Source organism: Parasteatoda tepidariorum, chromosome 9 (genome assembly GCF_982258835.1).
Source record: "Parasteatoda tepidariorum strain Cologne lab strain chromosome 9, Ptep-v5.0, whole genome shotgun sequence".
In the NCBI taxonomy this organism is placed as follows: domain Eukaryota; kingdom Metazoa; phylum Arthropoda; class Arachnida; order Araneae; family Theridiidae; genus Parasteatoda; species Parasteatoda tepidariorum.
Genome location: NC_141763.1, coordinates 26,116,975 through 26,144,553, shown reverse-complemented (window position 1 = coordinate 26,144,553; position 27,579 = coordinate 26,116,975). Strand labels below are relative to the sequence as shown.

The 27,579-nt window shown below is 31.2% G+C and overlaps 1 protein-coding gene and 2 non-coding genes across 3 annotated transcripts; 2 read left to right on the top strand and 1 right to left on the bottom strand.

Moving 5' to 3' along the window:
- Positions 1-3,787: 3,787 nt before the first annotated feature.
- On the top strand, positions 3,788-3,859 carry TRNAQ-UUG (transfer RNA glutamine (anticodon UUG)). Its single transcript has one exon. It is a non-coding gene; the product is annotated as a tRNA-Gln (tRNA).
- A 1,527-nt stretch (positions 3,860-5,386) lies between these two features.
- On the top strand, positions 5,387-5,458 carry TRNAQ-UUG (transfer RNA glutamine (anticodon UUG)). Its single transcript has one exon. It is a non-coding gene; the product is annotated as a tRNA-Gln (tRNA).
- A 17,403-nt stretch (positions 5,459-22,861) lies between these two features.
- LOC147803425 (uncharacterized) lies at positions 22,862-26,836 on the bottom strand. The gene has a single exon (XM_087151305.1). The coding sequence runs from the start codon at positions 26,834-26,836 to the stop codon at positions 22,862-22,864; it is 3,975 nt and encodes a 1,324-aa protein (XP_087007431.1).
- Positions 26,837-27,579: the final 743 nt, after the last annotated feature.

The following is a 27,579-nucleotide window of genomic DNA, read 5'->3' as shown; positions in this document are numbered from 1 at the left end:
GTATCTGAATGTGGATGTGGAATAGTTTGTGTATATGCATATGTATGTGGATGTATATGAGGCTGTGCATGTGTATGAGTAAAAAAATATCCAAGTATATATACTGTTATATAATGTATATATAATGTATATATACTGTTATGTATTTCATGCGCCCCACGTTTTTCGTTTTTCAATTTTTTTTTAATATTTATTATTCACTACAAAAACGTGGTTTTTAAAAATATTATTTTTTACTTTGAATTTTTTTATTTTAAATAATAATTTTTTTAATTTTTATTTTATATTTTTTAAAAGTTATTACTTTTTAATTATTATTCTTCAGTAAAAAAAACGTGGTTTTTAAAAATATATATTTTTATTTAGATTATTTTTCTTAGTCAAGAGTAGTCAAGACTACTACAAGACCACTACTAAAATAATACAACTTTCATTTTAAATTAGGGATACAAAAATCTTTATAGATAAACAATACCTTTACGACTTTCATTAGTTTTATGCTGATGACAACCAAAACAATCTGGAAATGAATAAGGAAAAACTAGATCCTACCACGTTATTTTTCAGCCAATAAAAATACTCCGACAGTAAAAATCTTTTCACCTGACGTGTAATACTAATTTGAAATAATGGAATCGACAACAAAAGACAATCTCGAAAATATTTTTTTTTTTTTTAATTTTTATTTTATTTTACTTTGTATGTCTTTTTTCTCTTCATTTTCATGCATTGTCATCCGATTCTGAACTATGTGCCAAATTTGAAGTTTGTAGCTAGTCGGGAAGTTAGTTTAAAATCGATTACAAAATTCCACCCGGACAGACATACACTAAGGCAAGTTTATATAAACGTGGTAATAATAATAAAATAGCTTTGCCTCGAGTGTAAGACATTTTAGCTGTTGCTTTCTTATTTTCTTTGGCAAAAGAGTTTCGAAAAACACTGATTAAGCAAAGTTTCTTAAAATAATAATATTTTTTAGAAGGCTAAAGCCGATTTAATCGCTGCTTTCAACAAACAAAACATTTGTGTACATCATAAACAAATTAATTTTACAAACACATTTCGAATAGCATCGCATGAGGCTGTAATCTTTTCCTTATTTTAACTAATCTAGATTTTCAACAAAAAAAGAGAAAAAATAGAAACTTATGTGTTTATCAGAAACAGATACTTTACAACTTCTCAGTTTTCGTTCAATCGCCTCAATCTCTCGAATTCATCTCCAAGAGCGTTATCTTCCAACCGCATCTCCCGAGCTTGTTTACACGGCATAAATTATAAACAAATAAATACCCACAAATTTTTGGAGTGGGAATATATAAATCGAAGGAAGACTTGTTTCTATCAGCTGTTATCATTGACAGAGAGGCAAATCTCCGCATCGATTTCCGTTGACTTTTAAAGACTTAACGGGATGTTTGAAAATTGCTCAATCTCATTGTTTACAACTCCTCTCCAAATATGCGATGGTTTGTTCGATAACGAAACAGTTTCTCCGCCATAATCACATAATTGGCGGAATTCAGTAGTCAATTGACGGTGAATCGTATCCATCTGTTATTAATGCAACCAATTAGGGGAGCTAGTTATTTTGTCACTTAGTTAAACAAACAAATGCGATATTTTTATTGGATTTTTTTTCCGGCTTACTTCATCTGGCAATAGCATTTTTATCGTTTTCAGTGACATAAAAATGACATGTCGATGATTTGTAGAACGCTGTAATTCCTATAATTTGTTTATTTATTTGCGATAAAGATGATTTTTGATGATTTGGTGGGCTTGGAAGCATTATCTGATTATTATATGATTGATGAAGTGTTGGTTTTCGTGAGTTTTTTAGTGATATTTTGTATTCATGGAATTCATTTTTAAGGAAAGAAATAAGATTTATTATGTCTCTGAAAGAGATGCCGAAATTTTTTTCGAGAGATATATTGTTAATCTTAAAGAAATTAATGCTCTAAATCGATTTTATACATATTTTTCGTAAGTGAGATGGTTTCTTAATGCAAATATTTACAATTTAGCTTGACGTACAGTTAACGGGTCGTGGGTTACATCTGTCATATGTTGCAATTAAAGCTCAATTTTGATGACCTAAAATATTTCTATAAGTACCCGTAAATGTACAAACATTCCATTAAAAACATGAAGAAGAAAAAAAAACCGTGAAATTTAAAAAACTACCTAGTAATTAAACATGAATTTTAAACTGAAGCATTAGTATTTCTTTTCCAAAAATACAATATAGTTTCCAATCTTTCCCAATCATACAATATATTAAAAATGTATTTGTTACACTCTTAATATGCTTGTATTGAAACATGGATATTAAGAAAAATTGAGATGTAATTTTCATTTTTCATTAATTTTCAAAAGACTATAGAAAAAAAAAATTTCTTTCTGAAAACTGGCATAAATTGGAATTATTTAATTTTATTTGCAAACACGAAACATTTGCAGTTGAGAAATATTTGCAAACTTCACGTAATTGCTTATGAAACTGTGACACCCTTGATCCTATAGATAAATTATATAAAGCTCTATAAAAAATTAAGAGTTCCCATAAGTAAAGTTTAAAAAACATACCCAGAAACCTCTGAAAATGCAAAATAAAAGTGCAAAAATATCTTAAATGCAAAAAAAAAAAAAAAAAAAAAAAAAAAAAAAATCAAATTTCGGACTTTTGTTAATTACTCCTTGGGAAGTGATGATGATGATTTTTTTTTGAAGTTATTTAAGCCAAGTTTAAAAAAAAGTCACAGATTAAATGTGCTATACTGGAAATAAAAGCTACAGTTTTAAACTATATAAACCAATTTGCCATAAAGAATTATATGAGCTTTGTAATGGAAAAATAACTTAAATGTTTAAAAAGTTATACATTTTTTTTAAATCTCCAATTTGGCGTAATTTTTCCTCCTAGATTAAAAATATCAAAATCAACGCATATTCTCAATTTTGGCAAATTATTTTGAGCCGAGGTAAATACTATGTCACAGAAATCTTTCAAAAATCAACTTATTTATCAAACATTTTCTTTGTTTTGCTCTATGAAACTAATATTTTTCAATTGTATTCAAATATTTTTATGGCATATGCATACCTGCCAACTTTTGATCCCTTCCATTATGATTTTTCCCAGTGGTAGTGAAATGGAATTAAAATTTCAATTGAAAACAAAAAAATGTATTGTATTTGAAAGAACGTTAGCTGACAAACATCTTTTCTTTCTTTCTTTAAACAAAACTGGGTGCCTAGGCCGCGCAGCAGCCCCTACCCCATTCATCATGAAAATTATATACAGTGAATAAAACATTTTGAATTATGTAACAATGTGGTATAGCTGACAAGCAAGAAAGTAACGCTTAATTATGTATATGCTTAATTTTTTTAAGAATAGTGGTGATCAAAATCATTTAAAAATTAGTTTATAAAAGAAAAAATAGTATATATTTACTACCACTTTAAATATAAAAATAAAATTTTACGCCAAATGCGTAAAATTTGGCAGGTATGCATATGCAATTAGAATATTAAGAAGAGCAATAAATAACGTATGGTATTTTAATCTATCATTTAAAATGCATTGTATTATAAAATATCATTTTAAACCTATATTATTTATAACATCAAAGAATTAATCTTGAAAACAGCCCTTGTACAAGATGTAACTGATATGTTCTTCTGTTTAATCAGCTTTCTGCAACCTTATGTAAGCATCTGGCTGCTACTTGTTAATCAAAAAGATAAAATCAGAGAAAGAGTTTTGTTGAATGTGGGTTCCATGGTGTAATGGTTAGCACTCTGGACTTTGAATCCAGCGATCCGAGTTCAAATCTCGGTGGAACCTGAATTGATATTTTTTTTTTTATAAAATAAATTTTTCCAATCAATTGTTTTTAAAAATTATGTCCTCATAACTTTTTTTTTTTACAATTACTTTACCGTGATATATTTTCATTTAATTTAAATAATATTTATTATTATTATATGTATTTTTACTATATTATCGATTTTTTTTTATAAAAAAATATCCCCATGAAATTTTTTATATTTATTTTATCATAATATAATTTTATTAAATTTAAATAATATTAAGGTGTTTATTTATCTATTAATAACGTAGAACATGCTTGGTTTACTATTTTAAGTTATCTGAATAATTACGATAAATATATTTCGACTAAATAATCTATTTTACAACGAAGCAATTCTACTATTTTATAATTAAATTCAATTTATGTCCTGTTGTTCTTGTAGTTGTTGTCCTAGGCTATTAAGGAACTGGGGGTGGGATTGTTCTTGTTGACCCCCGTGGTGCTACGAACTAACTTAGAGCCGGTCAACGGTGACCCCCATGGCATTCAACGTGTTAAGTAGCTTCTATCATTCTAATGAATGCCTAGGTCTTATGTACCATTCCTAAGGAAAGTATGTAATAATTCTCATATTTCATAATTCGTCTAAAAACGTCTGGCACTATTAGAAATTACTAGGCATTCTATTAGAATGCCGGCGTTTTAAAACTTATTTATTTAAAAAGAAAAAAAAAACAGCTTTCATATTTTAAACGGAAAATTATATACTTATACTTATCGGAACATAAGTGCTAAGTTATGTTCTGATAAGTAAAAGTATATTATTTTCCGTTTAAAACATGATTTATTTAATTAATCAATTATTTATTTAATTAATTAATTTCGCCTGATTTCATTGAATATATTTGTAAAGAGCTTTTTGATCTGCCTTTGCAAAGAAAAATACATCCGGTTTTAAGAAATGGAAACTATTTAATATTTACCTATTATTGAGATATTATAATTCAGCTCTTTTATATATTCACTTCAGTTATTGAAAATTAAAGAGGTTAGGTTATAAATAGAAAATGATTATAAGGAATTATTGAAAATAAATTTTTATAAAAGAAACAGTTTGAATAATTAAATTTAATCTAGAACGTGGCATATTTTGATTGTTGTTTAAAAATGTTCCTTCAGTAGAATTATGTTAAATGGAAAAGGAAAATCGAAAGCAATGACAATTAACAAGCCTCTGTAGAGGCTTGTTAATTGTCATTGCTGCTTATTGCATAAAAAGCCTTGCCAACGCACTGCATTTCATTAACAAACTGAGAACTCATAAATGTTGGCAAATAAAATTTAAGTGCTTTAAAGGTTTAGTTATTTGATTCTTTTTCGTGGTTATCAGTGTAAACATAAAAAATAGCTTTGTATCCTCTTTGAAAACTATACTCGTAAGAAAGATGTAACTGATATTCTCCTCTGTTTGCTCAGCATTCTGGGATATTACGTAAGCACACAGACTTCTGCTTGTTATTTAAAAAGATAATATCAAAGAAAGAAAGTTACTGGACGTGGGTTCCATGGTGTAATGGTTAGCACTCTGGACTTTGAATCCAGCGATCCGAGTTCAAATCTCGGTGGAACCTGAGTAAATTAATCTTTTTACAAAATTAATTTTTCGAATCAATTATTTTATTAAAAAAAATATCCCCATAAAATTTTTTATATTTATTTTATTATTCTAATATATTTCTATTCAATTTAAATAGTCTTTAATATTGTGGTGTTTATTTATCTATTAATAACGTAGAACATGCACGATTTACTCTTTAAAGTTATCTAAATAATTAGGATAAATATATTTCGACTAAATAATCTTTTTTACAAGGAAGCAATTCCACTATTTTATAATTAAATTCAATTTATGACCAGCTGTTGTTGTAGTTGTTGTCGTAGGATATTAAGGCACTGGGGGTGGGATTGTTCTTGTTTTCCAATGGCGCCATCTATGGCCAAATGTTCGACTTCTGTGTCTCCCATAAGTCACACCCGTTTATAGGGCGAACCCATTCGTATATCTATACATTCATACACAGATCATAATTTTGACCTGCACCAGAGAACGATCAATCTCCGATCCGGAACCCCCGGAAATATAATTTGTTATGGAAATATGGAGGACTTTGTGAATCAACAGATTTAACGTGCACCAGTCGCCATTTCCTACACGGGGAGTCATAGGCCGGCGGGATTCGACTCTCCGTTCTCGCGAAAGTGAGTCCAACGCCTTACCAGTCAGGCTATCCAAGCCAATTTATGTTTTTATTAGACATTATACCATTTGAAATTCAGTTGTATGCATGCCGTTTCGGTGTGGTTCCATGTTGTGATGGTTAGCACTCTGGTTTTAGAATCCAGCGATCCGAATTCAAATCTTGGTTGAACTCTTGGTTGTTGAAAGGAATTTTATTAAATTTTTAACTCATTTTGATTTTTGTCTTTTTAAACTTCAATATTTTATAACAGGCTTTTTAACGTCTTAACGTTCTGCTAACACTGAAAAGAATTGTTTTTCAAGCGTAGTGAAGATATTATTAAAGATATTCATAGAAACATTTGTTTATTTTCAACAAACCGTTAATTTTTCTCTTTTGAAAATGTGAATCAAATGTTTATATTTTTTTAACTTCAGAATACATATTTTATTCACTTCAAAATGCATATTTTATTAACTTCAAAATACATATTTTATTAACTTCAAAATGCATATTTTATTAACTTCAAAATGCATATTTTATTTTCTCCAAATTCATATTTTATTAACTTCGAAATAATGAACAATATTCACAAAATATTTGTGTTCATTTATTTATTAACGAATAAACAAATATTTTTGCTGGTATTTCGGATGTATAGGAACTGATTAATAATATTTAGTAATCATTCTCAAATTTATCTATGGAAGCGAAAGTAAAAAATTTATTTTCACTCTTTAAAAAAATATTTAAACATTTTATTTATTGTTGCAGTTTTAAAGTAGTTTTTTTTTTCTAGTGGTTGTAAAATAAAAGATTTAAAGTTTATTTTTTAATTTCATTAATGTAATCTGATAAAGATATCAAATACTGTATATAAATATTATTTGGTTACGTGTTTAAGGATTTGATATTCATTCAGCAATGTTTCAAGGAAAATTTTAAAAATTAAGAAATTGAAAAATTACATGATGTTGCATGTGGAGTAGCGTCGCCCACATCATACAACCACAAATATATATAGCGAGGTCGAATTCGTTTATAGCGAGGGTTACATTCACACAGAAGAAGGGACATAGAACACACAGAGAGAAATAAACATCCATGCCCTGAGTAGGATTCGAACCCGCAACCATCGGCTCCTCAGTCAGGGACATCAACCACTCGGCCTCCTGGTCGGCAGTCAAACTAATGTTTGTAGTTAAAATGTAAATGTTCTAATATTTAAAGTACAGAATACAATCATAACTGCAATTTAAGTTTCCTCGGTTAACTGAGTTAACTCGGATTAGAATAGATTGCAATTATTTTCTAACCCCAGAAACATCGAGTTTATTAGAAATCGTCAATATGATTTACACTATCTCGTGTTTGTACTTAATTTTATCTCGTTTATGAAAATATTTTGTTAAAAAAAAGTTTTGTTTGAATACCTTCACCTGTAAGCAAATTAAATATTGAGCTTAACTTACTATAACTCAGGAAATTTCAGACTTTAGACGATGGTCACATCAACAACTCTAAAGAAAAAAACAAGATTAAATCACTTTTTTTTTTTTTAACGGAAATCTTATCGTACCGTTATTAATTTTAAAAAAAATTCCTTTTGAATTTATTCATGATAAATTATTATTATGTAGTTCACTCGCCTCACCAAATTCTTCAAACGAGTTCGAAAAGTAGGAATCATTTTATAGCTTAACACAGAATATGCCAACTGCTCCGGACGAGTTATAATTTACTTAAAACACGCAAAACTACAATCTAGCAATTATAAATGTCTGACTAATTTTTTTTTTTACTTTTTAAACGGTATAGCACGAGTTAACTACAACAGAGATGCCAACTGCTCCGGACACGCCAAAATAATTTAAAAAACGGTAAATAACTATAAACTAAATTTTGCAAATATTTGACTATTTTTGCTTGCTTTTCAAAAAGTACAGCATTACATCAGTACTTGACTTGATATAAATTGTAGCAGAGTACCTGCCCGCGAAGCGGGCATCTTACTACTTCATCTGATGATATGATATAAATTGAGACTAAATGGCTTTGGCAAGGAAGCCGAAGCCTCTGTTAAAGTACAGTCAAATTTGAACCTGAGTACCAGCCGCAGAATGCAGCTTTAGCTTATTTATCCGTGTGAGATATGCACGCGGTAAATATAGGGCAGTGAATTATATATGCTTATGAATTATTTAAAAATAGTGGTGGATAAAAATATACTAAATTGAATTTATTAAATCAAGAATTGCAATTGATAAACTACCACTTTAAAATATATATTTGCTGTCCGGAGCAAGTTGGCATCTCTGAACTTACTAAATTTATCTTTGACAACAGACCGGTAAGCAAATTATAAACGTTATTTTATCTGAATTTTTAAAAACTAGCTTACATGAAAAGAATAACTTTTAACCATTTATAATTTAATGAAAACATAAGAACACAGATTTTTTAATCTCTAGAAAAAAATTGTCCTCAAAACAAAAAACAAGTTTAGTTCTTCGAAATTTTCTAATTTAAAAAAAAAAAGAAAACATAATTTCTCGCCAAACTAGTTTCATCAACTACTGATACCATCTTGCACGTTCCATCATTTTATTAAAAATCGCCTGCCAACTGAGCAATAATTAATTCACCAATTATATCGCTATTTATCACCACTGAAGAATTCCCCGGGTCTCGAATATAATTTGTTTTATAGTTAGGAGAAATCTTCTTTCATAATCTGAAACACTATACATATATTTAACATAAGTTTGAAACAAAATAAAATAATAACTTGAGCGCAATGTTTCAGATGAGATTAAAATAAGATGGATTGCTCGTTGCTCAGTTTTATCAACTAAAAAAACTCATTGCATCAGGTTAACTCGTTTTATTCTTTTACTGCTTATTCAATTAGATATATTATTTTATAACCGTCGTTGAACAGTTGACCCGATTTTGGATTTACGACTACTGATTTTCAACTCCGTAGTCTTTGTAATTTTTTGCCCAATCCAAGAAGACAAGAGTACTCTGGGGTCAGTACCCCCAGAGGTATAGATTTGTTATGGGTACTAGAAGATTTTGTGACCCCGACAGATTTAACGTGCACCCATCACCATTTAATGCATGGAGATTCTTTGGCTGGCTAGATCCCTACCAGCAAGGCTATTCCAGACCAGCCCTATTAATCTCTATTTCATTACCGTCGTCGAACATCCCACCCAATTGTTTGGGTTTACGACTACTAATGTTCCTAAATTTTAAATTGACAATTTTGTAATCAATCTTAAATGAACTCTTTTATAGTAGGTTAGTATATATATATATATATATATATATATATATATATATATATATATATATTTCCCTCCAATGCCCACTTGTGTTAACATTTCGTCAATTCAGGCATTTGCAGGACGATTTTTGTATGCCTCTCTTTCAGGGGCACCATATTAGGTGGGGCAGTGGGCCAACTTTGCTAGCACAGTAAGGACATATAGTACAGAGAAGGAAAGAAGAACATCCATGCCTTGCCCTGGATTCGAACCCAGAACCTTTCTGATGCAAGGGCAGTTCCCTACACAGGCCGGTCGGTGCTAGCTATATATATATATATATATATATATATATATATATATATATATATATATATATTCACAAAAATGTAATTTTCAACGAAATCTGCTTATATGTCAATATTCTGCTAATTTTTATTAGACGAAGAATTCAAAAAATTAGTTTGTAATCTTATCTGTAGTTTGCAGAAACCATTATTAGATATAAATTTTTCTTTTTAGTTGCGACTTTTACAGTTGCCTAACCTGGAGGTTAGAGTTCCCCACAATATTAAGAGATGTAGCACAATGACAGTTAGAATAAGATTATTTAATTTCGTCAACATTTAAAACCTGTACCACTGAACAATTACATATATATATATATATATATATATTTATATATGCCAGATGAGTTTGTTATCAGATTATATAGCCCATTTAAGAGCTTTAACTCAACCATCTGATTGAGTGACGTAATAAAATTTGCGGAGCGCAACTATGAGGATGACGAGGCGGGTATATACATAGTGGTAGCTAAGCATATGTTTTAATGTATTAGCTATTTATTTAAAAATGTTTGCTATTAAAATGTTGGCAAAACTACTAAAAATTCTGAAGACTTAGGTTTTCAAATGTGTACTACTCAATAAATTATTCTACAAAAAGCGTAGTAGTTGAAAAGTTTGAAATGCTACTATTAAGGGTTTATGAGTCAGTTACTAATAAACCCTTCAAATGATTAATAATTATTTCTAAAATCGTCAAATAAGATGTTTTTTTTTAAAAAATATGTAGTGAATTTGAAATATTTTAATAACTTCAAATACGATTTAATCTCTGCAGTATTAATATTTAAAAAAAGAAATATGTGTCAGCATAAAACCGTATCAAAAGATAAAACTGGTAACCGAAGTAGTTATAATTGTTTGATTTATTTAATTCACCATTACTTCGTTCAAAATAAAATTATTTAATTATACTTTGAACTAACATTTATTATACATATATATGATTAAACCAGCAATAATTAAAGTAAAAGAGTAAGTCTGTCAAATTAGCAACGCCTACATTTAAGCTACAGTTTTTTTTATTTATTTTCATCCTGATTTTGTACGCATGCATTTATGAATCACCCGTCCCCAAGGGGTTAACGAACATAATTAATTTTTTTTAAAATGATTCTACCAATAATTTGTTTTTTTAACTTTATACACTTTTAAATTATTATTTATATGTAGTGGTAGATAAAAGTCTTGTATAATACTTATTTAAATTGCGGGAATTCTTATTAAACTACGGAAAATCCGGAATATATATATATATATTCTTGATTTTTGAGTTAAATTTGAAAATTTTTCTTGTTAGTTTATCTTTTCGCCTAGATCAGAGTGTATGTGAAGGGGAAAAAAAAAAATTTATTTCGACCAACTAAATCTAGACTTCTATTTGAGTAAGATGAAGGCGCCTGGTTTTCTAAATGATCCGTTATTATAGGGTTTCATTTTTTGTTGGCCCCTTACGCCGAGTAATTAAGGATTAAAACAAAAACCTAGATTAGGGGAAAGACAGGTATTTTCCTCTTCTAAGTAAAGCTTGAAAAGGAATTTGTATTCTATCGCTGTTTCTATTAGAATAACGGTTTTTCCTCCCTTCCCGTGTTTTTTTTTTTTTTTTTTTTGGGGGGGGGGAGGTGAATAGGAAAATATTGGCCAGTTACTCTTGAAATATATTTATATATTTACTTTATGTTAAAATTAGTGGTCGTAGCGAGCTATAAAAATAAATATGTTTTAGCCAATTTGCAACAAATTAAAAAAAAAATTTTAAGTATATAAATTAATGATAATAAAATACAGTCGGACCTCTTTTTAACGAAGTCTCTAAATCCCGATAATAAGTACGTTATATGGAAAATTCGTTAAATAGAAAATCACCTTTTGAAATACTTGAATAACACAAAACAGGCTTAAAATTCATAAACACTTGATTCACCTTTATCTTGTAAAGTATTATTTATTTTATAAATCTTAACCTAAAAAAAAAACTAAATTTATGTATAAAATTATAGCTGCATTTATTATAAAAGTACTTTTAAACATACATTACCACATGCGTTCTTAAGTTTAATTGCTAATGATAAAATTCGTTAATTTTGTCTGAGTTTTTTGTTTGAAATGCAAACAAAAAGAGGTTTTACTGCTTTCTCTAAAAGTTAACTGGTTTCCAAAAATCACTTTAAGGTCATTTCCCTCTTTAAATGCGTGAACAAGTTAGAAATGTTCTAAAATATTTTTGGGAAATAGGGAAAGTGGATCTCAAAGAAAAGTTCGTTAAATAGAAAATTCACTTCGCCATTTGGAAGTTATTTAACCACTTGGGACCGGGTGATTCAGAAAAGCATTCGTACAAAATCAGAATCAAGTTGTAATTAAATAAAAAACGGTAACTTAAATGTAGTCGTTTCTAATTTGACAGACTTACTTTGCTTTTACTTTAATTATTGTTAGTTTAATCACATATATAATCAATGTTAATTCAAAGTATAACTAAATAGTTTTATTTTGAACAAAGTAATGGTGAATTAAATAAATCAAACAATTATAACTCCGCCCACAAATAAACTGCTAAAGAAATACTTTGATTACCAGTTTTATCTTCTTACCCTGATTGATTCGGTTTTATGCTGTCACGTATTTGTGACAGTCGGCGCGAAAGGGTTAAAAAAGAATTTTCCAAAATGCTCTTGGTTCCTCGAAAAAAAAATGGCATATATTTTTACCTGTTATCAGCATTTACCAGTGCAATTAAACACTAGAAGATGCTTCAATTTTAATAATATGAAAATATGAACATACTATCTCTCTAACTATTAAATCAATATAATTAAATGTTAATTTTATTATTTAAAGTGGTAGATAAGTAATGCCTAGATCTCTATTTATATTCAATTAAAAAATTTACGTACTACGACTCTCATTTTATCACCAATTTTTTGTAGAGTAATATTACAATTGCAAAGGTAAGTGCAAAAAGGTTTTCCGTAAGAATTTATTTTTATCTATAAAGAGGTGGAATAATTAAGGTTTTTTTTGTTGTTAACTCCAGTATTTATAAATTTATTTTAAAAATATTTTAGCCATCACCACATATAAGCTAAATTAACATAAGTATAAAGTGCACAAAAATTTATCGTTGATTTAGATAAGCTGTAGTAGAATAAAATAATATTTTTTATCTACCATTGTATTAGATGCACCTGAAAATTTTGCTTGCGAAACAAACTCCGCATTTTAGAGCAATGCTAAAGAATAATTTATAAAAGAAAGTGGTTCAGTAATTACCGTTTAACGCAATGATAATATTCTATATCTTAAAGATGCGCAGCAGGCATGGCACTAAAGATCATGAGTTGAATTCAGACCCAGGGGTGAAAGCGAGACGGAAAAGAGGAAAGGCTGGTAGTAAAACCATTTCAGTTATAGCTAGTTTTGGCGAGGAGTTTACTTATTCTTTTTTTTAATTTTTCAACAATATCTACTTTATCTTGGAATGGTAGAATGGTAGAAATCATATAAATCTCGGTGCGCTGCCGCGAAGCGGCATTAACCGATTCATCTGTAATAGTAATTCGATGATGAGGTGTAGTGAGGTGGAATGGAGATGGGGGGAAGAGGTGGTGCTTAGCACCAAAAATCGAGAGTGTATTTCGTGTGTTAGGGCTACGTCATATCCCTAAGGAAAAAGGCAGTGATTGGGCTAAATTTAGTGTTGTCGTCAATTAATTCAATATCTAGGAGTGAGACTTTATCTTGGAAAAGAAGCAGTTTTATATATATGCCAGAATTATAAAAGAAATCTTGATAGTTACAGATATTTCATTTCTTTCGAAAAAAATGCTGGAATGAAATGTTTTACGTACCAGGTTTTTGTCTTTTCCGTCTTGCTATATAAGGGCTTTCACCCATGTTCAGACCTGTAACGAAAGTATACGAGAGATCTTACTTATACACTTGATATATACATTTAAAGCTGTTTTTCGAAAGCTCCATCGCCATATAAAATAATGCTTTTTTTGCGAATATTCGTAAAATCATAGCATTTCGTAAAACTATAGCATTAACACAGCTGTCAGCTACTACGCTCTTCTCAAAATGTTTTACGAAGTGCAAGACAATTAAAAGTTAAAACTTTTAGAAGTTATAGTAATTTGGCATTATTTAGTTCTTCTGCGTCCCGAGTACTCTAAAATGCTATTTGAAATAATATAAACACTGAATTATCTAATATACAATGAAACCTCCTGGAAAGACCATCACTATTTACTACTACTTTCGGGAGACTCTGAATTTTTTCCGTAGACATTGTATAGAAGTAAACCTTTAGGAGAGACCATTACAGCCTCTCCCAGAGACCGGGCAAACATCTGCACCAAATGATTAAGAGGTTAATTAAGGAATCACGAAAAAATATAACCAAAAAGAAATTAAACAAAATAAATAAGTAGATTAAAATGTATTCTAAATATTTGTGTGTGACTCTTATTTAGAGAGTTCTTTATGACGATGCAACCTCATGTTGCAATCAGAGTTGCATGAAAGACGATCGATATTGATAGCATCGTCTATAATGCAACCTCATGTTGCATTAAAGACGATGCTATCAATGATATTGAATGTGAAATGAGGAAAAAAAAGTTAATTTAGAAGAAGAAAAAAAAGCATCTCAAACAAACCTCTTCTCATCTTTTAAAGCTAACTAATTTTTGTGATATAAAATTTAAAAGCAAACTTAAACAAGAAACATAATTGTTTATTTATTTAAAATAGCTTTATCATTTATAATTGGTAAATTTGTTTTTGCACATAATTATATCAGGACTGATCATTTTTATAGACGCTAAATTTAATTAACAGATTTATCTTTTCATGACGCCAACAGAAGTGGCATTTCCGCACCAAGAAAACGACACTGACTCGAAATAAAATTGTTAGCGAAAAATCATATACTTTCGATAACAATTTTGAAGTCAGTTCAGGTAACCTCTAAGAACGACCAACCTTCTTTGACGACCATTTTACTGTGGAACGAAGAGTGGTCGCTCCCGAGCGGTTTTTCCAGTACTTAATTATTTTGTACATAATTATCCTGTACATAATTATACAGTATTTTATAATACAATTTTTTTTTAATTCTTTAAATAATGTGTTTACTAATCATTAAGTTTTTTTTTTAAATTTTAGAGTTGTGACTGTAGATGTGTAGAGCCGGTGAGCAGAGGGTAAAAAACTTCAAAGCGAGAAGAAATTGCAAGAAAGTGTCGTTTTTCTTCCCCTTCCAGTTTTTTTTTTTTTTCTTTTTTTCTTTTTTTTGCCTTGGATTTTGGGGAGAATAAGAAAATATTGGCTTCTTCTTCTTCTTTATTTAAACAAAACTGGGTGCCTAGGCCGCGCAGCGTCCCCTACCCCATTCATCATGAAAATTATATACAGTGAATAAAACATTTTGAATTATGTAACAATGTGGTAACATTATAATAAAGTAACCATGATTAGAAATATGTGCAAACTTGATCGGAGATTTACATTAATTGCCATTGAAAAATGAATACAGCCATGATTAGATGGATATACATGAAATACGAGCTTAATCTGTGAAATTTACATTAATTGCAGTAGAAATTTGGAATTGAGCATTAAAAAAATATTGGCTTGTTACTCTTGAAATATTTTTATATATTTACTTTACGTTAAAATTAGTGGTCGTAGCGAGCTATAAAAATAAATATGTGGCAGCCAATTTACAAAAAATTGATTTGCTGTATTGTAAAACAATTACAAATAGTAAAATATTTTTTTAAAGTTATTTGCCGTTAAGGAGTACTTTGTTTTTACATTATTTTAGTAATTTTTAACTTAAAAATAAATGTAAGAAGAACTACTATTTATTTCAGATTTGAAATTCTCGCACATGAATAAAGTGGAACAAAAAATTCGTTGTGCAGAGTAATTTATGTTTAGTGCTAGAGCGAATAGTTTTAAATCAAAATAACTAAGCCAAGATTCGTGTACAAAAACGTAAAATTTTTAACCGCACGGAAATGCTTTTGCACAAAGCAGAACAATTTAGCTTCTCTGTTCTGTATTCTACATAATAATTCAGGGATGCTACTGGCGACTAAAAATGTTAAACGTGAATTATTAAAAGAGTTTTAAATTAGTAGCTTTTTCTAGCATGTTTTTTTTAGCTAAAGTATTCAGTTCGACACAATTTATATATATATTTTTTAATATGAACAATTTGCAATGTAAATGATGGTGGTAGTTACGAGTTTAGGATAAATAGATTAAATAAATAAACTAAGAGTTTCTACTGTTTCTTACATTTTTACCGAATGTTTTGAAAAATGGCAGAGAACTACGAACCAAATTTGTCGATTTTCGGTTAATTTCGCAAAATTTTGGAAAGACTCAACACGGCTTAGCTGTTTCTAAGTGCAGCGATGCCAACTTGCCCCATTTAGTAAAAAAAATATGTTCTAGTGTTAAAGAAAAATAAGTTATTTCTCTTTAACTCTAGAAGCAACTTTTAAAACTACTATGTATCGAAAATTCGAAGCATGATATGGACTTTATTGCTAACATCAAGCGGTGACTCATTTAAGGAAAAAGCGCAATTGTCCTTATTCTACAAGATTTACTCTTATAATTCACTAATTCATTAAGACTTTTGCAGGTAGCAGCAGAGATGCCAACTGCTCCGGACAAGCCAATATAATTAAAAAACGGTAACTAACTACAAAGTAAAATTTGTAAATATTTGACTACTTTTGCTTGCTTTTTAAAAGGTATAGCATGACATTAGTACTGTAACGTGGTGAATTATATAAGACTACGAATTATTTAGAAATAGTGGTGGACAAACATCTACCAAATTGAATTTATTAAACAAAGAATTACAATTGATCAACTACCACTTTAAAGTATATATTTGGTGTCTGGAGCAAGTTGACATCATGTTATTTATTCATTAAAAGTAATATATACAATGAAAACCAACTCTAGGAAGACAGTGGTAGTTATACTTGTTTAAGTCAAACTTATGTTTTTTTCTTTTTCATTACTCAACACCTAAGGCTTAAAATAATACTCGATTTCAAATCCATATATATTTTCCCCTTTAATATATTAAGCGGTTTACGTAAGTATGTTGTTTCGATAAAATTAAGTTCCCGTAATGAAATATTTCTAATACCCTTTTTTTTTTCTTCAGCCGTGCTTTTGAAAAGACATTAAGCTTAATTGGTTTACATGCATTAGCTTAGTTTCTGGAATATTCTTCCTACTTTATTTTGCAACATCTTTATTAAACTTCTTTCCTTGTTACACAACATTTTAACTGTAACGAAATCCTGTCAGCCTGTACCGTTGATGGGAAAGATTTTCTAAAATAAAAGTGCTAGTTCAACAATATTTAAGATATTGAGAATATTCTAAAATTTAAGCAGTTTCGCCGAAACTTAATAACAAAATTGCCAAAGTAATTTATCACATATACATTGGATTATTGACTTGTTTTGATATGTAAGCAAGTTTTACTTGCCTACTACACACTATGTACTGGAGAAGTGGGGATCTGTAGATACTTATACTCCAGTTGTAAATTAAGAAAAAACCAGTGCGGAGTAGGATTTAAGTAATCATCCGCTACTGTATACAGTTTCGTTCTATTTCATAATCAAATTATACAACTAAGCTTTCAAAAGCAATAAGCCTTTAAAAATTACACACGCCAGGGAGAAATTTAATTCGTGCTACCTTTCACGATGTTATATATCATAGAATTATTAAAAAATATGGTTATAACTTCGTAGTTTTATTGGAATCCGAAACTTGGCGACATATTTCCATAAATAAGGAAAACATTCGTTCATGAAAACGAAAGAACTGCATGACGTTGCTAGAGCTTTGGATTTGATTCGACGGCTAGCAATGGCGCGTCTTATTCTGACATGCTTTTAACAAATCAAATGTGAAATAAAGAATTTTTGCTTTTGTTTCGCTGTAGAAGAAAATGGTCTGCAAGAAACACTATTTATTATTCTTTCATCAGTTTCTTTAAATGCGGACAGAAAGGCGTATATTTGTAACGATTTTTAGATATTTCTATAAATACTTATTACTTGTTAACTGTGTGATTATTATTGTTAATAACTGTTATTATTTTATAATAATAAAGCAAGCAAAAAGGTAGCTGAGCAAAGTCAAGAGTAAGCGATATTGATATGCGTTCTCGCTGGGAACTTGGCTTCTATTTGGCGCGCACTTAGCTGCCAACTGGTTTTCTCCATACGGATAATGGTTTTTTGTTTCTTAACTTGCAACACTAATCACTTGAGTGGTTTGAAGAAAGTTGAAAATCTATAGTTTGAAGAAAGAAACCGATCGCAGACATGCACGTGAAAATATCTAAAATCCGCAAAAATCGTATGCAGTAAGAAAAGAAAATTCCCAGTGTAATAGCGTACACTCTCAACCTAAGCAAAATAATAAAAAATGCATACATATTTTTCTATTCTCAGCATTCACCAGCGTAATTAAACACTAGAAGATGCTTCTGTTTTAAGAAAAGTTTTTAGAATTTCCCACAACATTTTATCAGTTCGGAATTGACTCAATTGATTATATGTATATTTTATTATTTATAGTGGTAGATAATTAATGTGTAAATCTTTATTTATGTTCGATTGAAAAATTTACATACTACGACTCTCATTTGTCGACCGGCCTGTGTAGGGGTTAGGGAACTGCCCTTGCATCAGAAAGGTTCTGGGTTCGAATCCCGAGCAAGGCATGGATGATCTTTCCTTTTCTGTACTATATGTCTTTACTGTTGGAGCAACATTTTCTCACCTAATATGGTACCCCTGAAAGAGTGGCCAACGAATCGGCCCTTAACATGCCTGTATGACGTAGGGCATTCTCCAGGAGGGCATTAGAAAAAGAAAGAAAAAACTCTCATTTTATCACCAAAATTTTTTGAAGTGCAAGTTCAACAATATTTAAGATACTGTGAATATTCTAATATTTAAGCGATATCACCCAAATTTAACCTATTCGAGGCGGCGAGTCATATATACATACACAGGGTGTCGTTAATCAGGGTAAAAAAAATAAAACTGGCCGCCAAACTATTTTTGTAATAGTGTATTTGTTGGAAGGGTAATGATAGTTCACTTTATTTAATTTACCACTTCTTAGTTGGAACGAAAGAACGTTTAACGAAAGAGCTGCTTGACGTTGCTAGAGCTTTGGATTTGATTCGACGGTTAGCAATGGCGCGTCTTATTCTCACATGCTTTTAACTAATCAAGTGCGAGATAATAAATTTTTACTTTTGTTTGGCTGTAGACAAGGGTGAAAGCCCTTATATAGCAAGACGGAAAAGAGAAAAACCTGGTACGTAAAACATTTCATTCCAGCATTTTTTTCGAAAAAAATGAAATATCTGTAACTATCAAGATTTCTTTTATAATTCTGGCATATATATAAAACTGCTTCTTTTCCAAGATAAAGTAGATATTGTTGAAAAATTTAAAAAGAGAATAAGTAAACTCCTCCCCAAAACTAGCTATAACTGAAATGGTTTTACTACCAGCCTTTCCTCTTTTCTGTCTCGCTTTCACCCCTGGCTGTAGAAGAAAATGGTCTGCAAGAAACAATATTTATTATTCTTTCATCAGTTTCTTTAAATGCGGACAGAAAGACGCATTTTTGTAACGATTTTTAGATATTTCTATAAATACTTATTACCTGTTAACTGTGTGATTATTATTGTTAATAACTGTAATTATTTTATAATAGGAAAGCAAGCAAAAACGTAGCTGAGCAAAGTCAAGAGTAAGTGATATTGATATACGTTCTAGCTGGGAGCTTGGCTTCTATTTGGCGCGCACTTTGCTGCAAACAGGTTTTCTCCATAGAAATAATTGTTTTCTGTTTCTTAACTTGCAACAGAGTATAATAATCACTCGAGTGGTTGAAGAAAGTTGAAAATCTGTAGTTTGAAGAAAGTTGAAAATCTGTAGTTTGAAGAAAGAAATCGATCGCAGACATGAACGTGAAAATATCTAAGATCCGCAAAAATCGTATGCAACAGCAAAAGAAATTTCCCAGTGTAATAGCGTACACTTTTTGCCTAAGCTAAATAATAAAAAATGCGCACATATTTTTCTATTCTCAGCATTCACCGGAGTAATTAAACACTACATGACATATTTTAAGAAAATGTCCTAAATTTAAGTTTAATTTCAATAACTTTAGAATAGACACAATTAAATTATATGTTATGATTATACTCAAAATATATGTTGTGATTAGACTCAATTAAATTATATGTTAATTTTATTATTTAAAGTGGTAGGTAAGTAATGTGTAGATCTTTATTTATGTTCGATTAAAAAAATTTTCATACTACGACTCTCATTTGCCAACGAGCTTGTGTAGGGGTTAGGGAGGGTTCTGTAGGGGTTAGGGAGGGTTCTGTAGGGGTTAGGGAGGGAGGGCCAGAAAGGTTCTGGGTTCGAATCCCGAGCAAGGCATGGATGATCTTTCCTTTTCTGTACTATCTGTCTTTACTGTTGGAGCAACATTTTGTCACCTAATATGGTACCCCTGAAAGAGTGGCCAACGAATCGGCCCTTAACATGCCTGTATGACGTAGGTCATTCTCCAGGAGGGCATTAGAAAAAGAAGAAAAAAAACTCTCATTTTATCACCAATAATTTTTGAAGTCCTAGATCAACAATATTTAGGAAATTGTGAATATTCTAAATTTTAAGCAATTTCACCAAAACTTAATCCATTCGAGACGGCGAGTCATGTATACATCCTCAGGGTGTCGATAATCAGGGTAAATAAGATAAAACTGGCCGCCAAACTATTTTTATAGCAGTATATTTATCGGAAGGGTAATGATAGTTTACTTTATTTAATTTACCACTTCTTAGTTGGAATTAAAAATTGTATTGTTACACTTTTAACAAATACGGATTGGATGTGTAAGACTTTAAGTGAAAGCGAAAATAAATCTGTCGAATTAGCTTTGCCCAAACTTAAGATACCGCTTTTTATTTCCTACAATCCTGATTCTGATTCCGTACGACTACATTTATGACTCTCCCGTACCGAAAAGGTTAAACAAAATTGTCTAAATAATTTACCTCATACATATGTTTGGATTATTGATTTGGTATGATATGTAAAATAGTTTTAGGTTTGATTTTTAAAACTGAGGTTTACACATTGAAAAATTAATTTTACCATGACAAAGGATCATTTTTCTCAATAATCGTTTAAGTTGGAACCTATGGTAACAGTGGAGAACAAATTATTTGTTGTATTTATACAAGTACTTGATCTTATCTAATTCGGGAGCGGGGATTTCAAATCTGAATTATTACAAATGGAAAGCTAGAACTTTTTCTTTCAAAATGGTATATTTAGTTTAGTTCATCTTTTGTCAGAATGTATACAAGTGTGTATAGAACGTAAGAAGGTTCACATGCTATCCTACTTTTAAAATAATACTTTAAAAAAAATTAAAAAAAAAACATGTGATTTTAAATAATTGCATGATAAACTAACTTAAATGTATTGTCATCTTCTTTCTACTACACTCTATGTACTGGAGAAGTGGGGATCTGGAGATATTTATACTCCGTTGTAATTTAAGAAAAAACCAGTGAGGTGTAGGATTTAAGTAATTATCTGCTACTGTATACAGTACCGTTTTATTTCATAATCAAATTATACAACTAAGTTTTCAAAAACAATATGCTTCTAAAAGTTAAACACGTCAGGCAGAAATTTAATTCATGCTACCTTTCACGATATATATCATAGAATTATTAAAAAATAAGGTTATAATTTCGTAGTCTTGTTGGAATCCTAAACTTGGCGATATATTTCCATAAATAAGGAGAACATTTGTTCTTGAAAATGAAACAACTGTATGACGTTGCTAGAGCATTGGATTTGATTCGACGGCTAACAATGGCGCGTTTTATTCTGATATACTTTTAACAAATCAAGTGCGAGATAAAGAATTTTTACCATTATTTCGCTGTAGAAGAAAATCGTCTGCAAGAAACAGTATTTATTATTGAAGTGATACTTCTTATGCGACTTCCAACAAGGCTGCGTTAAACGTTTAACGCTACATTTTTATTGGCCGGGAAATCACGTGGTAGAATCCAGTTTTCCCTCACTCATTTCCATATTGTTTTGGTTCTCACTAGCATAAAAATAATAAAAGTCATAAAAGTTTTGTTTTTCTATAAATACTTTAGTTTGATTTGATACACATATAATTTAATAGGGTAGTATTTTTTATTTTAAAACTTAGTGGATAACAATTGTAAAAAATGAGAGAAAACAATCCCACGGACAATATGCGACGGTTCTAAGGTTATGTCAAGGTACGTCTCTTGTGAATATCAATTGATTGTTAGGTTTTCTCTTTTCTAATTGCCATTTATATTTCACCAAATGCAGCCATGAGGGAATTATTTATTGCAAAATCTTTATTGCCACTATCCACTGTAGGTTGACATTCACAAGCTCTGGCAGACGTTGCTGGAGAAGAAATTGATTACTGTGAGCGGCCTGTGATCCTTGCAGGAGATTTTAATGTGAATTTCTCGTTACCTGAAGCTGAAACATTATTAACCTTCCTTAAAGACAAATTTGGATTGGAAATGATAAATGGTAGGAATGATCCAACAACCAAAGGGGTAACTACTATTGATGCAGTTTTTGCAAGAAATATTGAACAAATAGAATTCAAACATTTCGTATCTTACTTTAGTTATCATAATCCCATTGTAATTTGTTATAGATTTGGATATTTCTCCACTCGAAAATGATAAATAAAAGAAGCGATCAATTGTGAATTGTGATGAGACGAGACAAGAAACAGCACGCGCTTCTAAATCTAACTTTAATCCTCTTTGTTTACACACACACACACTGAACAACAAAATTAATAGAAAGAATAAAACATGAATAATAGCGCCCTCTAGTGATGAGGCAAATTGAATTTAAGGCCGAACATGCCGCCCACCTTGAAATACTATTTCAAAATTCTTAAATGTGATACAAATGCAATAAGACATTAAATGAATTGTTTACATGAATACACTTACATAAAGACAGTACAAATTACAAATAGTATAAATTTCTGCTTATTTTGGTAAGAGACACAATTTTGTTACATTTCTTTTAAATATGCCATCTGATGTTCTAACAGTTACAACTCTAACATGGTTGTCAATACCGGGGTGTAATTGAACTACTCTGCACATTTTCCACTTGGTAGGTGGCAAATTATCATCTTTTAACAAACACAAATCATTAATTTCGATGTTTTTAGTTGGCATAAGCCATTTTGGTCGTTGTTGCAGCCTACACAAATATTCCTTGTGCCAACGTTTCCAAAACTGCTGTACCATTTTTTGGATTATTTGCCATCTTGTTAGATAAGAAATGTTAGATTCGGTGTAATTTGGTTCGGGAATGCTTGTTAATGGTCTTCCGATTATAAAATGACCTGGTGTTAAGGCCGATAGGTCGTTAGGGTCACAAGATAAGGCAGTTAAAGGTTGAGAATTGAGACAAGCTTCGATCTGGGCTAAGAGGGTCTCAAATTCTTCGTGTGTTAATTTGATATCACCCACAACCCGTTTTAAATGATATTTCGTGGATTTAATGCCCGCTTCCCATAGGCCCCCCATGTGAGGAGCGCCGGGCACGTTTAGATGCCAACGTATACCCATATCAGAGAAAAATTTGTCAACATTTTGATTATAACCCTTTGAATTTGCTAGTCTTTCATATTCCATTAGTTTACGCTTAGCTCCAATAAAATTGGACCCGCAGTCACTGTATATGTCGCTACACTTACCCCTACGTGAAATAAATCGCTTTAGGGCTGCAATGAAGGCATCTGCAGAAAGATCAGTGACCAACTCTAAATGGATAGCTCTAGTTGTAAAGCAAATAAAAAGAGCTATATATGCCTTGAATGTTTTAGAGCCCCGTCCTTTAGCTGCTTTAATTTGGAACGGGCCTGCATAATCAACTCCACATCGTATAAATGTAGGAGCTGGTGAAATTCGACTGGATGGCAAATCACTCATCATTTGGTTAGTGACAGATGCTCTAATTCTACAACATTTAACACATTTTCTAATTAAATTTCTGATAATGTCTCTAGCACCCATGATCCAAAAAGTTTCCTGAATAGATGATAGTACAAGTTGAGCACTAGCATGTAATAAATTTTGATGATAATGTCTAATAATGAGATCAGTTAAGGCATGCCTTTTTGGCAGTAAGATGGGATGTTTTTGGTCGTATCCGATATTTGCATGTCGCAAGCGACCTCCCACCCTAAGTATACCTGAATGATCCAAAAAGGGATTGAGAGATAAAATTTTGCTTTTGCAAGATAAGGGTTGATTTTTTTGAAGAGCATTGATCTCATTATTAAACTCAACAGATTGAACTAATTTAATCAATACATTCATAGCATTATTAAGTTCATCAGTTTTTACAAAACCAGTTACCTTACTTTTGGAGTTTCTGCAATTGTGAATGAATCTTAAGCAATATGCTGTTACACGTTTAAGTTTAGAGAAAAAGGAGAATTTGTTTATCAATTCATCTGCTTCAGATGAATCTCTGATTGTAGCAATTGACTGCACAGTACACACTCTTTCTTCAGGCACAGGCTCACACATTTGAGATATGAGCATATTTGTTTGGAAAGAAATCGGTTGATACAGAAATGTTGGACCACTAAACCACTGAGATGTTAATAATGTTGATGATGACACACCACGGGTTGCGATATCTGCTGGATTTGTATCACCACTAATGTGATGCCACTGATTTGGGGAAGATAAGCTTTGAATTTTTGCTACTCTGTTGGCAACAAAGGTTTTCCATCGGCTGGATGGCGATCCCAACCAAGAAAGAACGATAGTTGAATCTGTGTAGAAGTGAGATTGGGATATTGGAATATTTAATGCACTGCACGTAAATTTCATCAGCTTTGCTAGAAGCAAAGCTCCGCATAGTTCTAGTCTTGGAAGAGATTCATTCTTTAGTGGTGCAACTCTTGTTTTGGATACAACAAGTTGAACACTGATTTGTTCATCATCTAGCACTGAGCGACAGTATATGACAGCCGCGTAAGCCTTTTCTGAAGCGTCGCTGAAACCAAATAATTGAAATTGCTTGTTAGGTGACAAGAGTCTTGGTATTTTGATGTCTTTTACGAGCCTCATATCTTCTGCAAGCTTTGTCCACTCTTGTGAGATATTTGGAGAGATCGTGTCATCCCACTGCAATTTATGCTTCCACAGTTCTTGCATAATTAGCTTGCATTTAATTGTAATAGGTGCCAACCAACCTAGAGGGTCGAATGTTCTGGCAATAGTGGAAAGAAGTAGGCGTTTTGTCAAGGTACCTTCAAAGGATGTTGGAGTAACCTTAAAAAGGAACACATCGTCTGCTGGGTTCCAAAGAACACCTAAGGTCTTTATGATATTTTCACTGTCTAGATCAAGGGATGTATTTTTCAAGCACAAGTCTGCATCAATTGTCTTCAAAAATTCATTGCTGTTTGATGACCATTTCCTCAGACTGAAACCAGCGCTTGATAACATTTGCATTAATTGTGTTTGTAATTCATGAGCTTCACTGAGTGTCTCAGCTCCAGACATTAAATCGTCAACGTAGAAGTCTTTCATGACTGCATTAGAGGCCAAAGGAAAATTATCTGCTTCTTCTGCTGCTAGTTGTTGAAGACATTTTGTAGCAAGATAAGGTGCGGAAGCTGTGCCGTACGCGATTCTAGTGAGTCGATAATCTTGAATAGGCTCAAAGGGTGAGTTACGCCATACGATTCTTTGAAAGTCAGAGTCCTTCAAAATAACCTGTCTGTACATTTTCTCAATGTCTGCTGTTAGAGCAATTTTATGTGTTCTAAATCTTATGAGCAATGTTGTTAAGTCATCTTGCAACTGCGGTCCTACCATCAATTTGTCATTAAGTGAAACACCAGTTGAAGATTTTGCAGAACCATCGAAAACAACACGGAATTTATCCCCGATTTTGTTTGGAACTGGATGATGAGGGAGATAAAAACTAGATGTGGCTGGAACGTCAATGTCCGTTTCTGGTATTAATTCCATGTGCCCGAGATCTAAATAATCTTGCATGAATTTATGATACTGCATAGAAAGTGACTGATTTTTGACAAACCTACGTTCAATTTGTTGCAAACGATGAATAGCAAAATTTCTAGATGAACCAAGTTTTTCAGATGACTCACGAAAAGGAAAATTGACAGCAAATCTGCCAGTAGAGTCTCGAGAAAATGTTTCTTTAAAATGATTTTCGCATGCAATTTCTTCCTCTGAATAGGACCTTGCTTCTGTAATTTCTTCTAGCTTCCAGAATTTATCTAGCTGATACTCGACTGAGTTGAAACTAGCGTGGTTTGATACAATTGTATTAGTTATAGTCTTTGTTTTGCCTAGGATAATCCACCCAAAAATAGATTCTAGAGCTGTTAAAGAATGTTCAGGAACCGAAAAATGTCCATTTAGCATGATTTCTCCAAATACATCTGCTCCCAAGAGGATGTCTATTGGACCTGGTTGAATGCAATTTTTATCTGCTAGTGGGAGATGTTTAAAAGAAGTTAAAGCTGTCGCATCCACTCGAAATTGAGGAAGGTCACAAGTAATTTTGGGAATGATTAATGCCTCAACAGAAATACACGCGTTTTTATAAAATTGTGATGAAATTTCTAACTGAACGGAACTTGCAACCTTACCAATTTTTTGGGAACTCAAACCATCTACGTTAACATTTGTTTTAGAACGCTTTAATTGTAATAAATTTACGCAATTTTCTCTAATAAATGTGCCTTGACTAGCTGAATCAATTAAAACTCTGCATTTATTTAGCACACCATTAATGTCTTTAACGTAAACAATCGCAGTAGGCAATAATACGCCACGAGATACAATTGTACTATTGCTAGTAATGGTGAGTTCATTGCCCTCAGTTTGCGAGTCTGATTTGTTTTCGCTCGTATTTTTTGAACATAATATTGTATTATGTGGTTTCGAACAATTTTTACACATGCTAGCTCTACATTTAGAGAGTGGATGACTTCTATTAACTTTTAAACAATTAGAACATAAACGGTTACTTTTAATTATTGTCCATTTCTCTTTAATCGATAAATTTTTAAAGCTATCGCAATTAAATAGTTTATGATTCTCTCCTTTGCAAAACACGCATAAATTAGAGACGATCGGATGAGAAACTTTATTCTGCCTATAACCGCAAAACGAACTTTGACCTTGTTTTTCTTTCTGGCAATTAGCCAAGGATGCGAGCACATTTGCTCTTTTTAATATAAATTCTTTAAAATATTGAAAAGAAGGTTTAATTTGTTTTGATTCTTCTAACGACCAATTTTTGAGTGTTTCGTGATCTAATTTGTTGCGCAATAGAAATATAATTATTGTATCCCAATGCTCGACAGGTTGTTTGAGAATTTTTAATGTGTCGATACATTGTTGTGTGGTGTCAATAAGTTTTCGCAAACCAGTAGCTGATTCATGCTTTAGATTAGGCTGCGAAACTAATTTGCTTAAAGCTGCATTTGTTATTTCTGATTCATTTTCATATCTGTCTTTTAGAATTTGCCACGCTGTGTCATAATTATCATTAGAAATTTGTATAGATTGCAACAAACCAAATGCTTCGCCTTTAACTGAAAGTTTAAGATATTGTAATTTCTGACTTTTACTTAAGTTATCGTTGTCTCCAACGCAAGCTAAAAATAGATCTCTAAAGGAAATCCAATCAATGAAATTTG

Coding starts and splice junctions, on each gene's coding strand:
- LOC147803425 (XM_087151305.1), bottom strand. CDS start 26,836: ATGTGTAAAAATTGTTCGAAACCACATAATACAATATTATGTTCAAAA.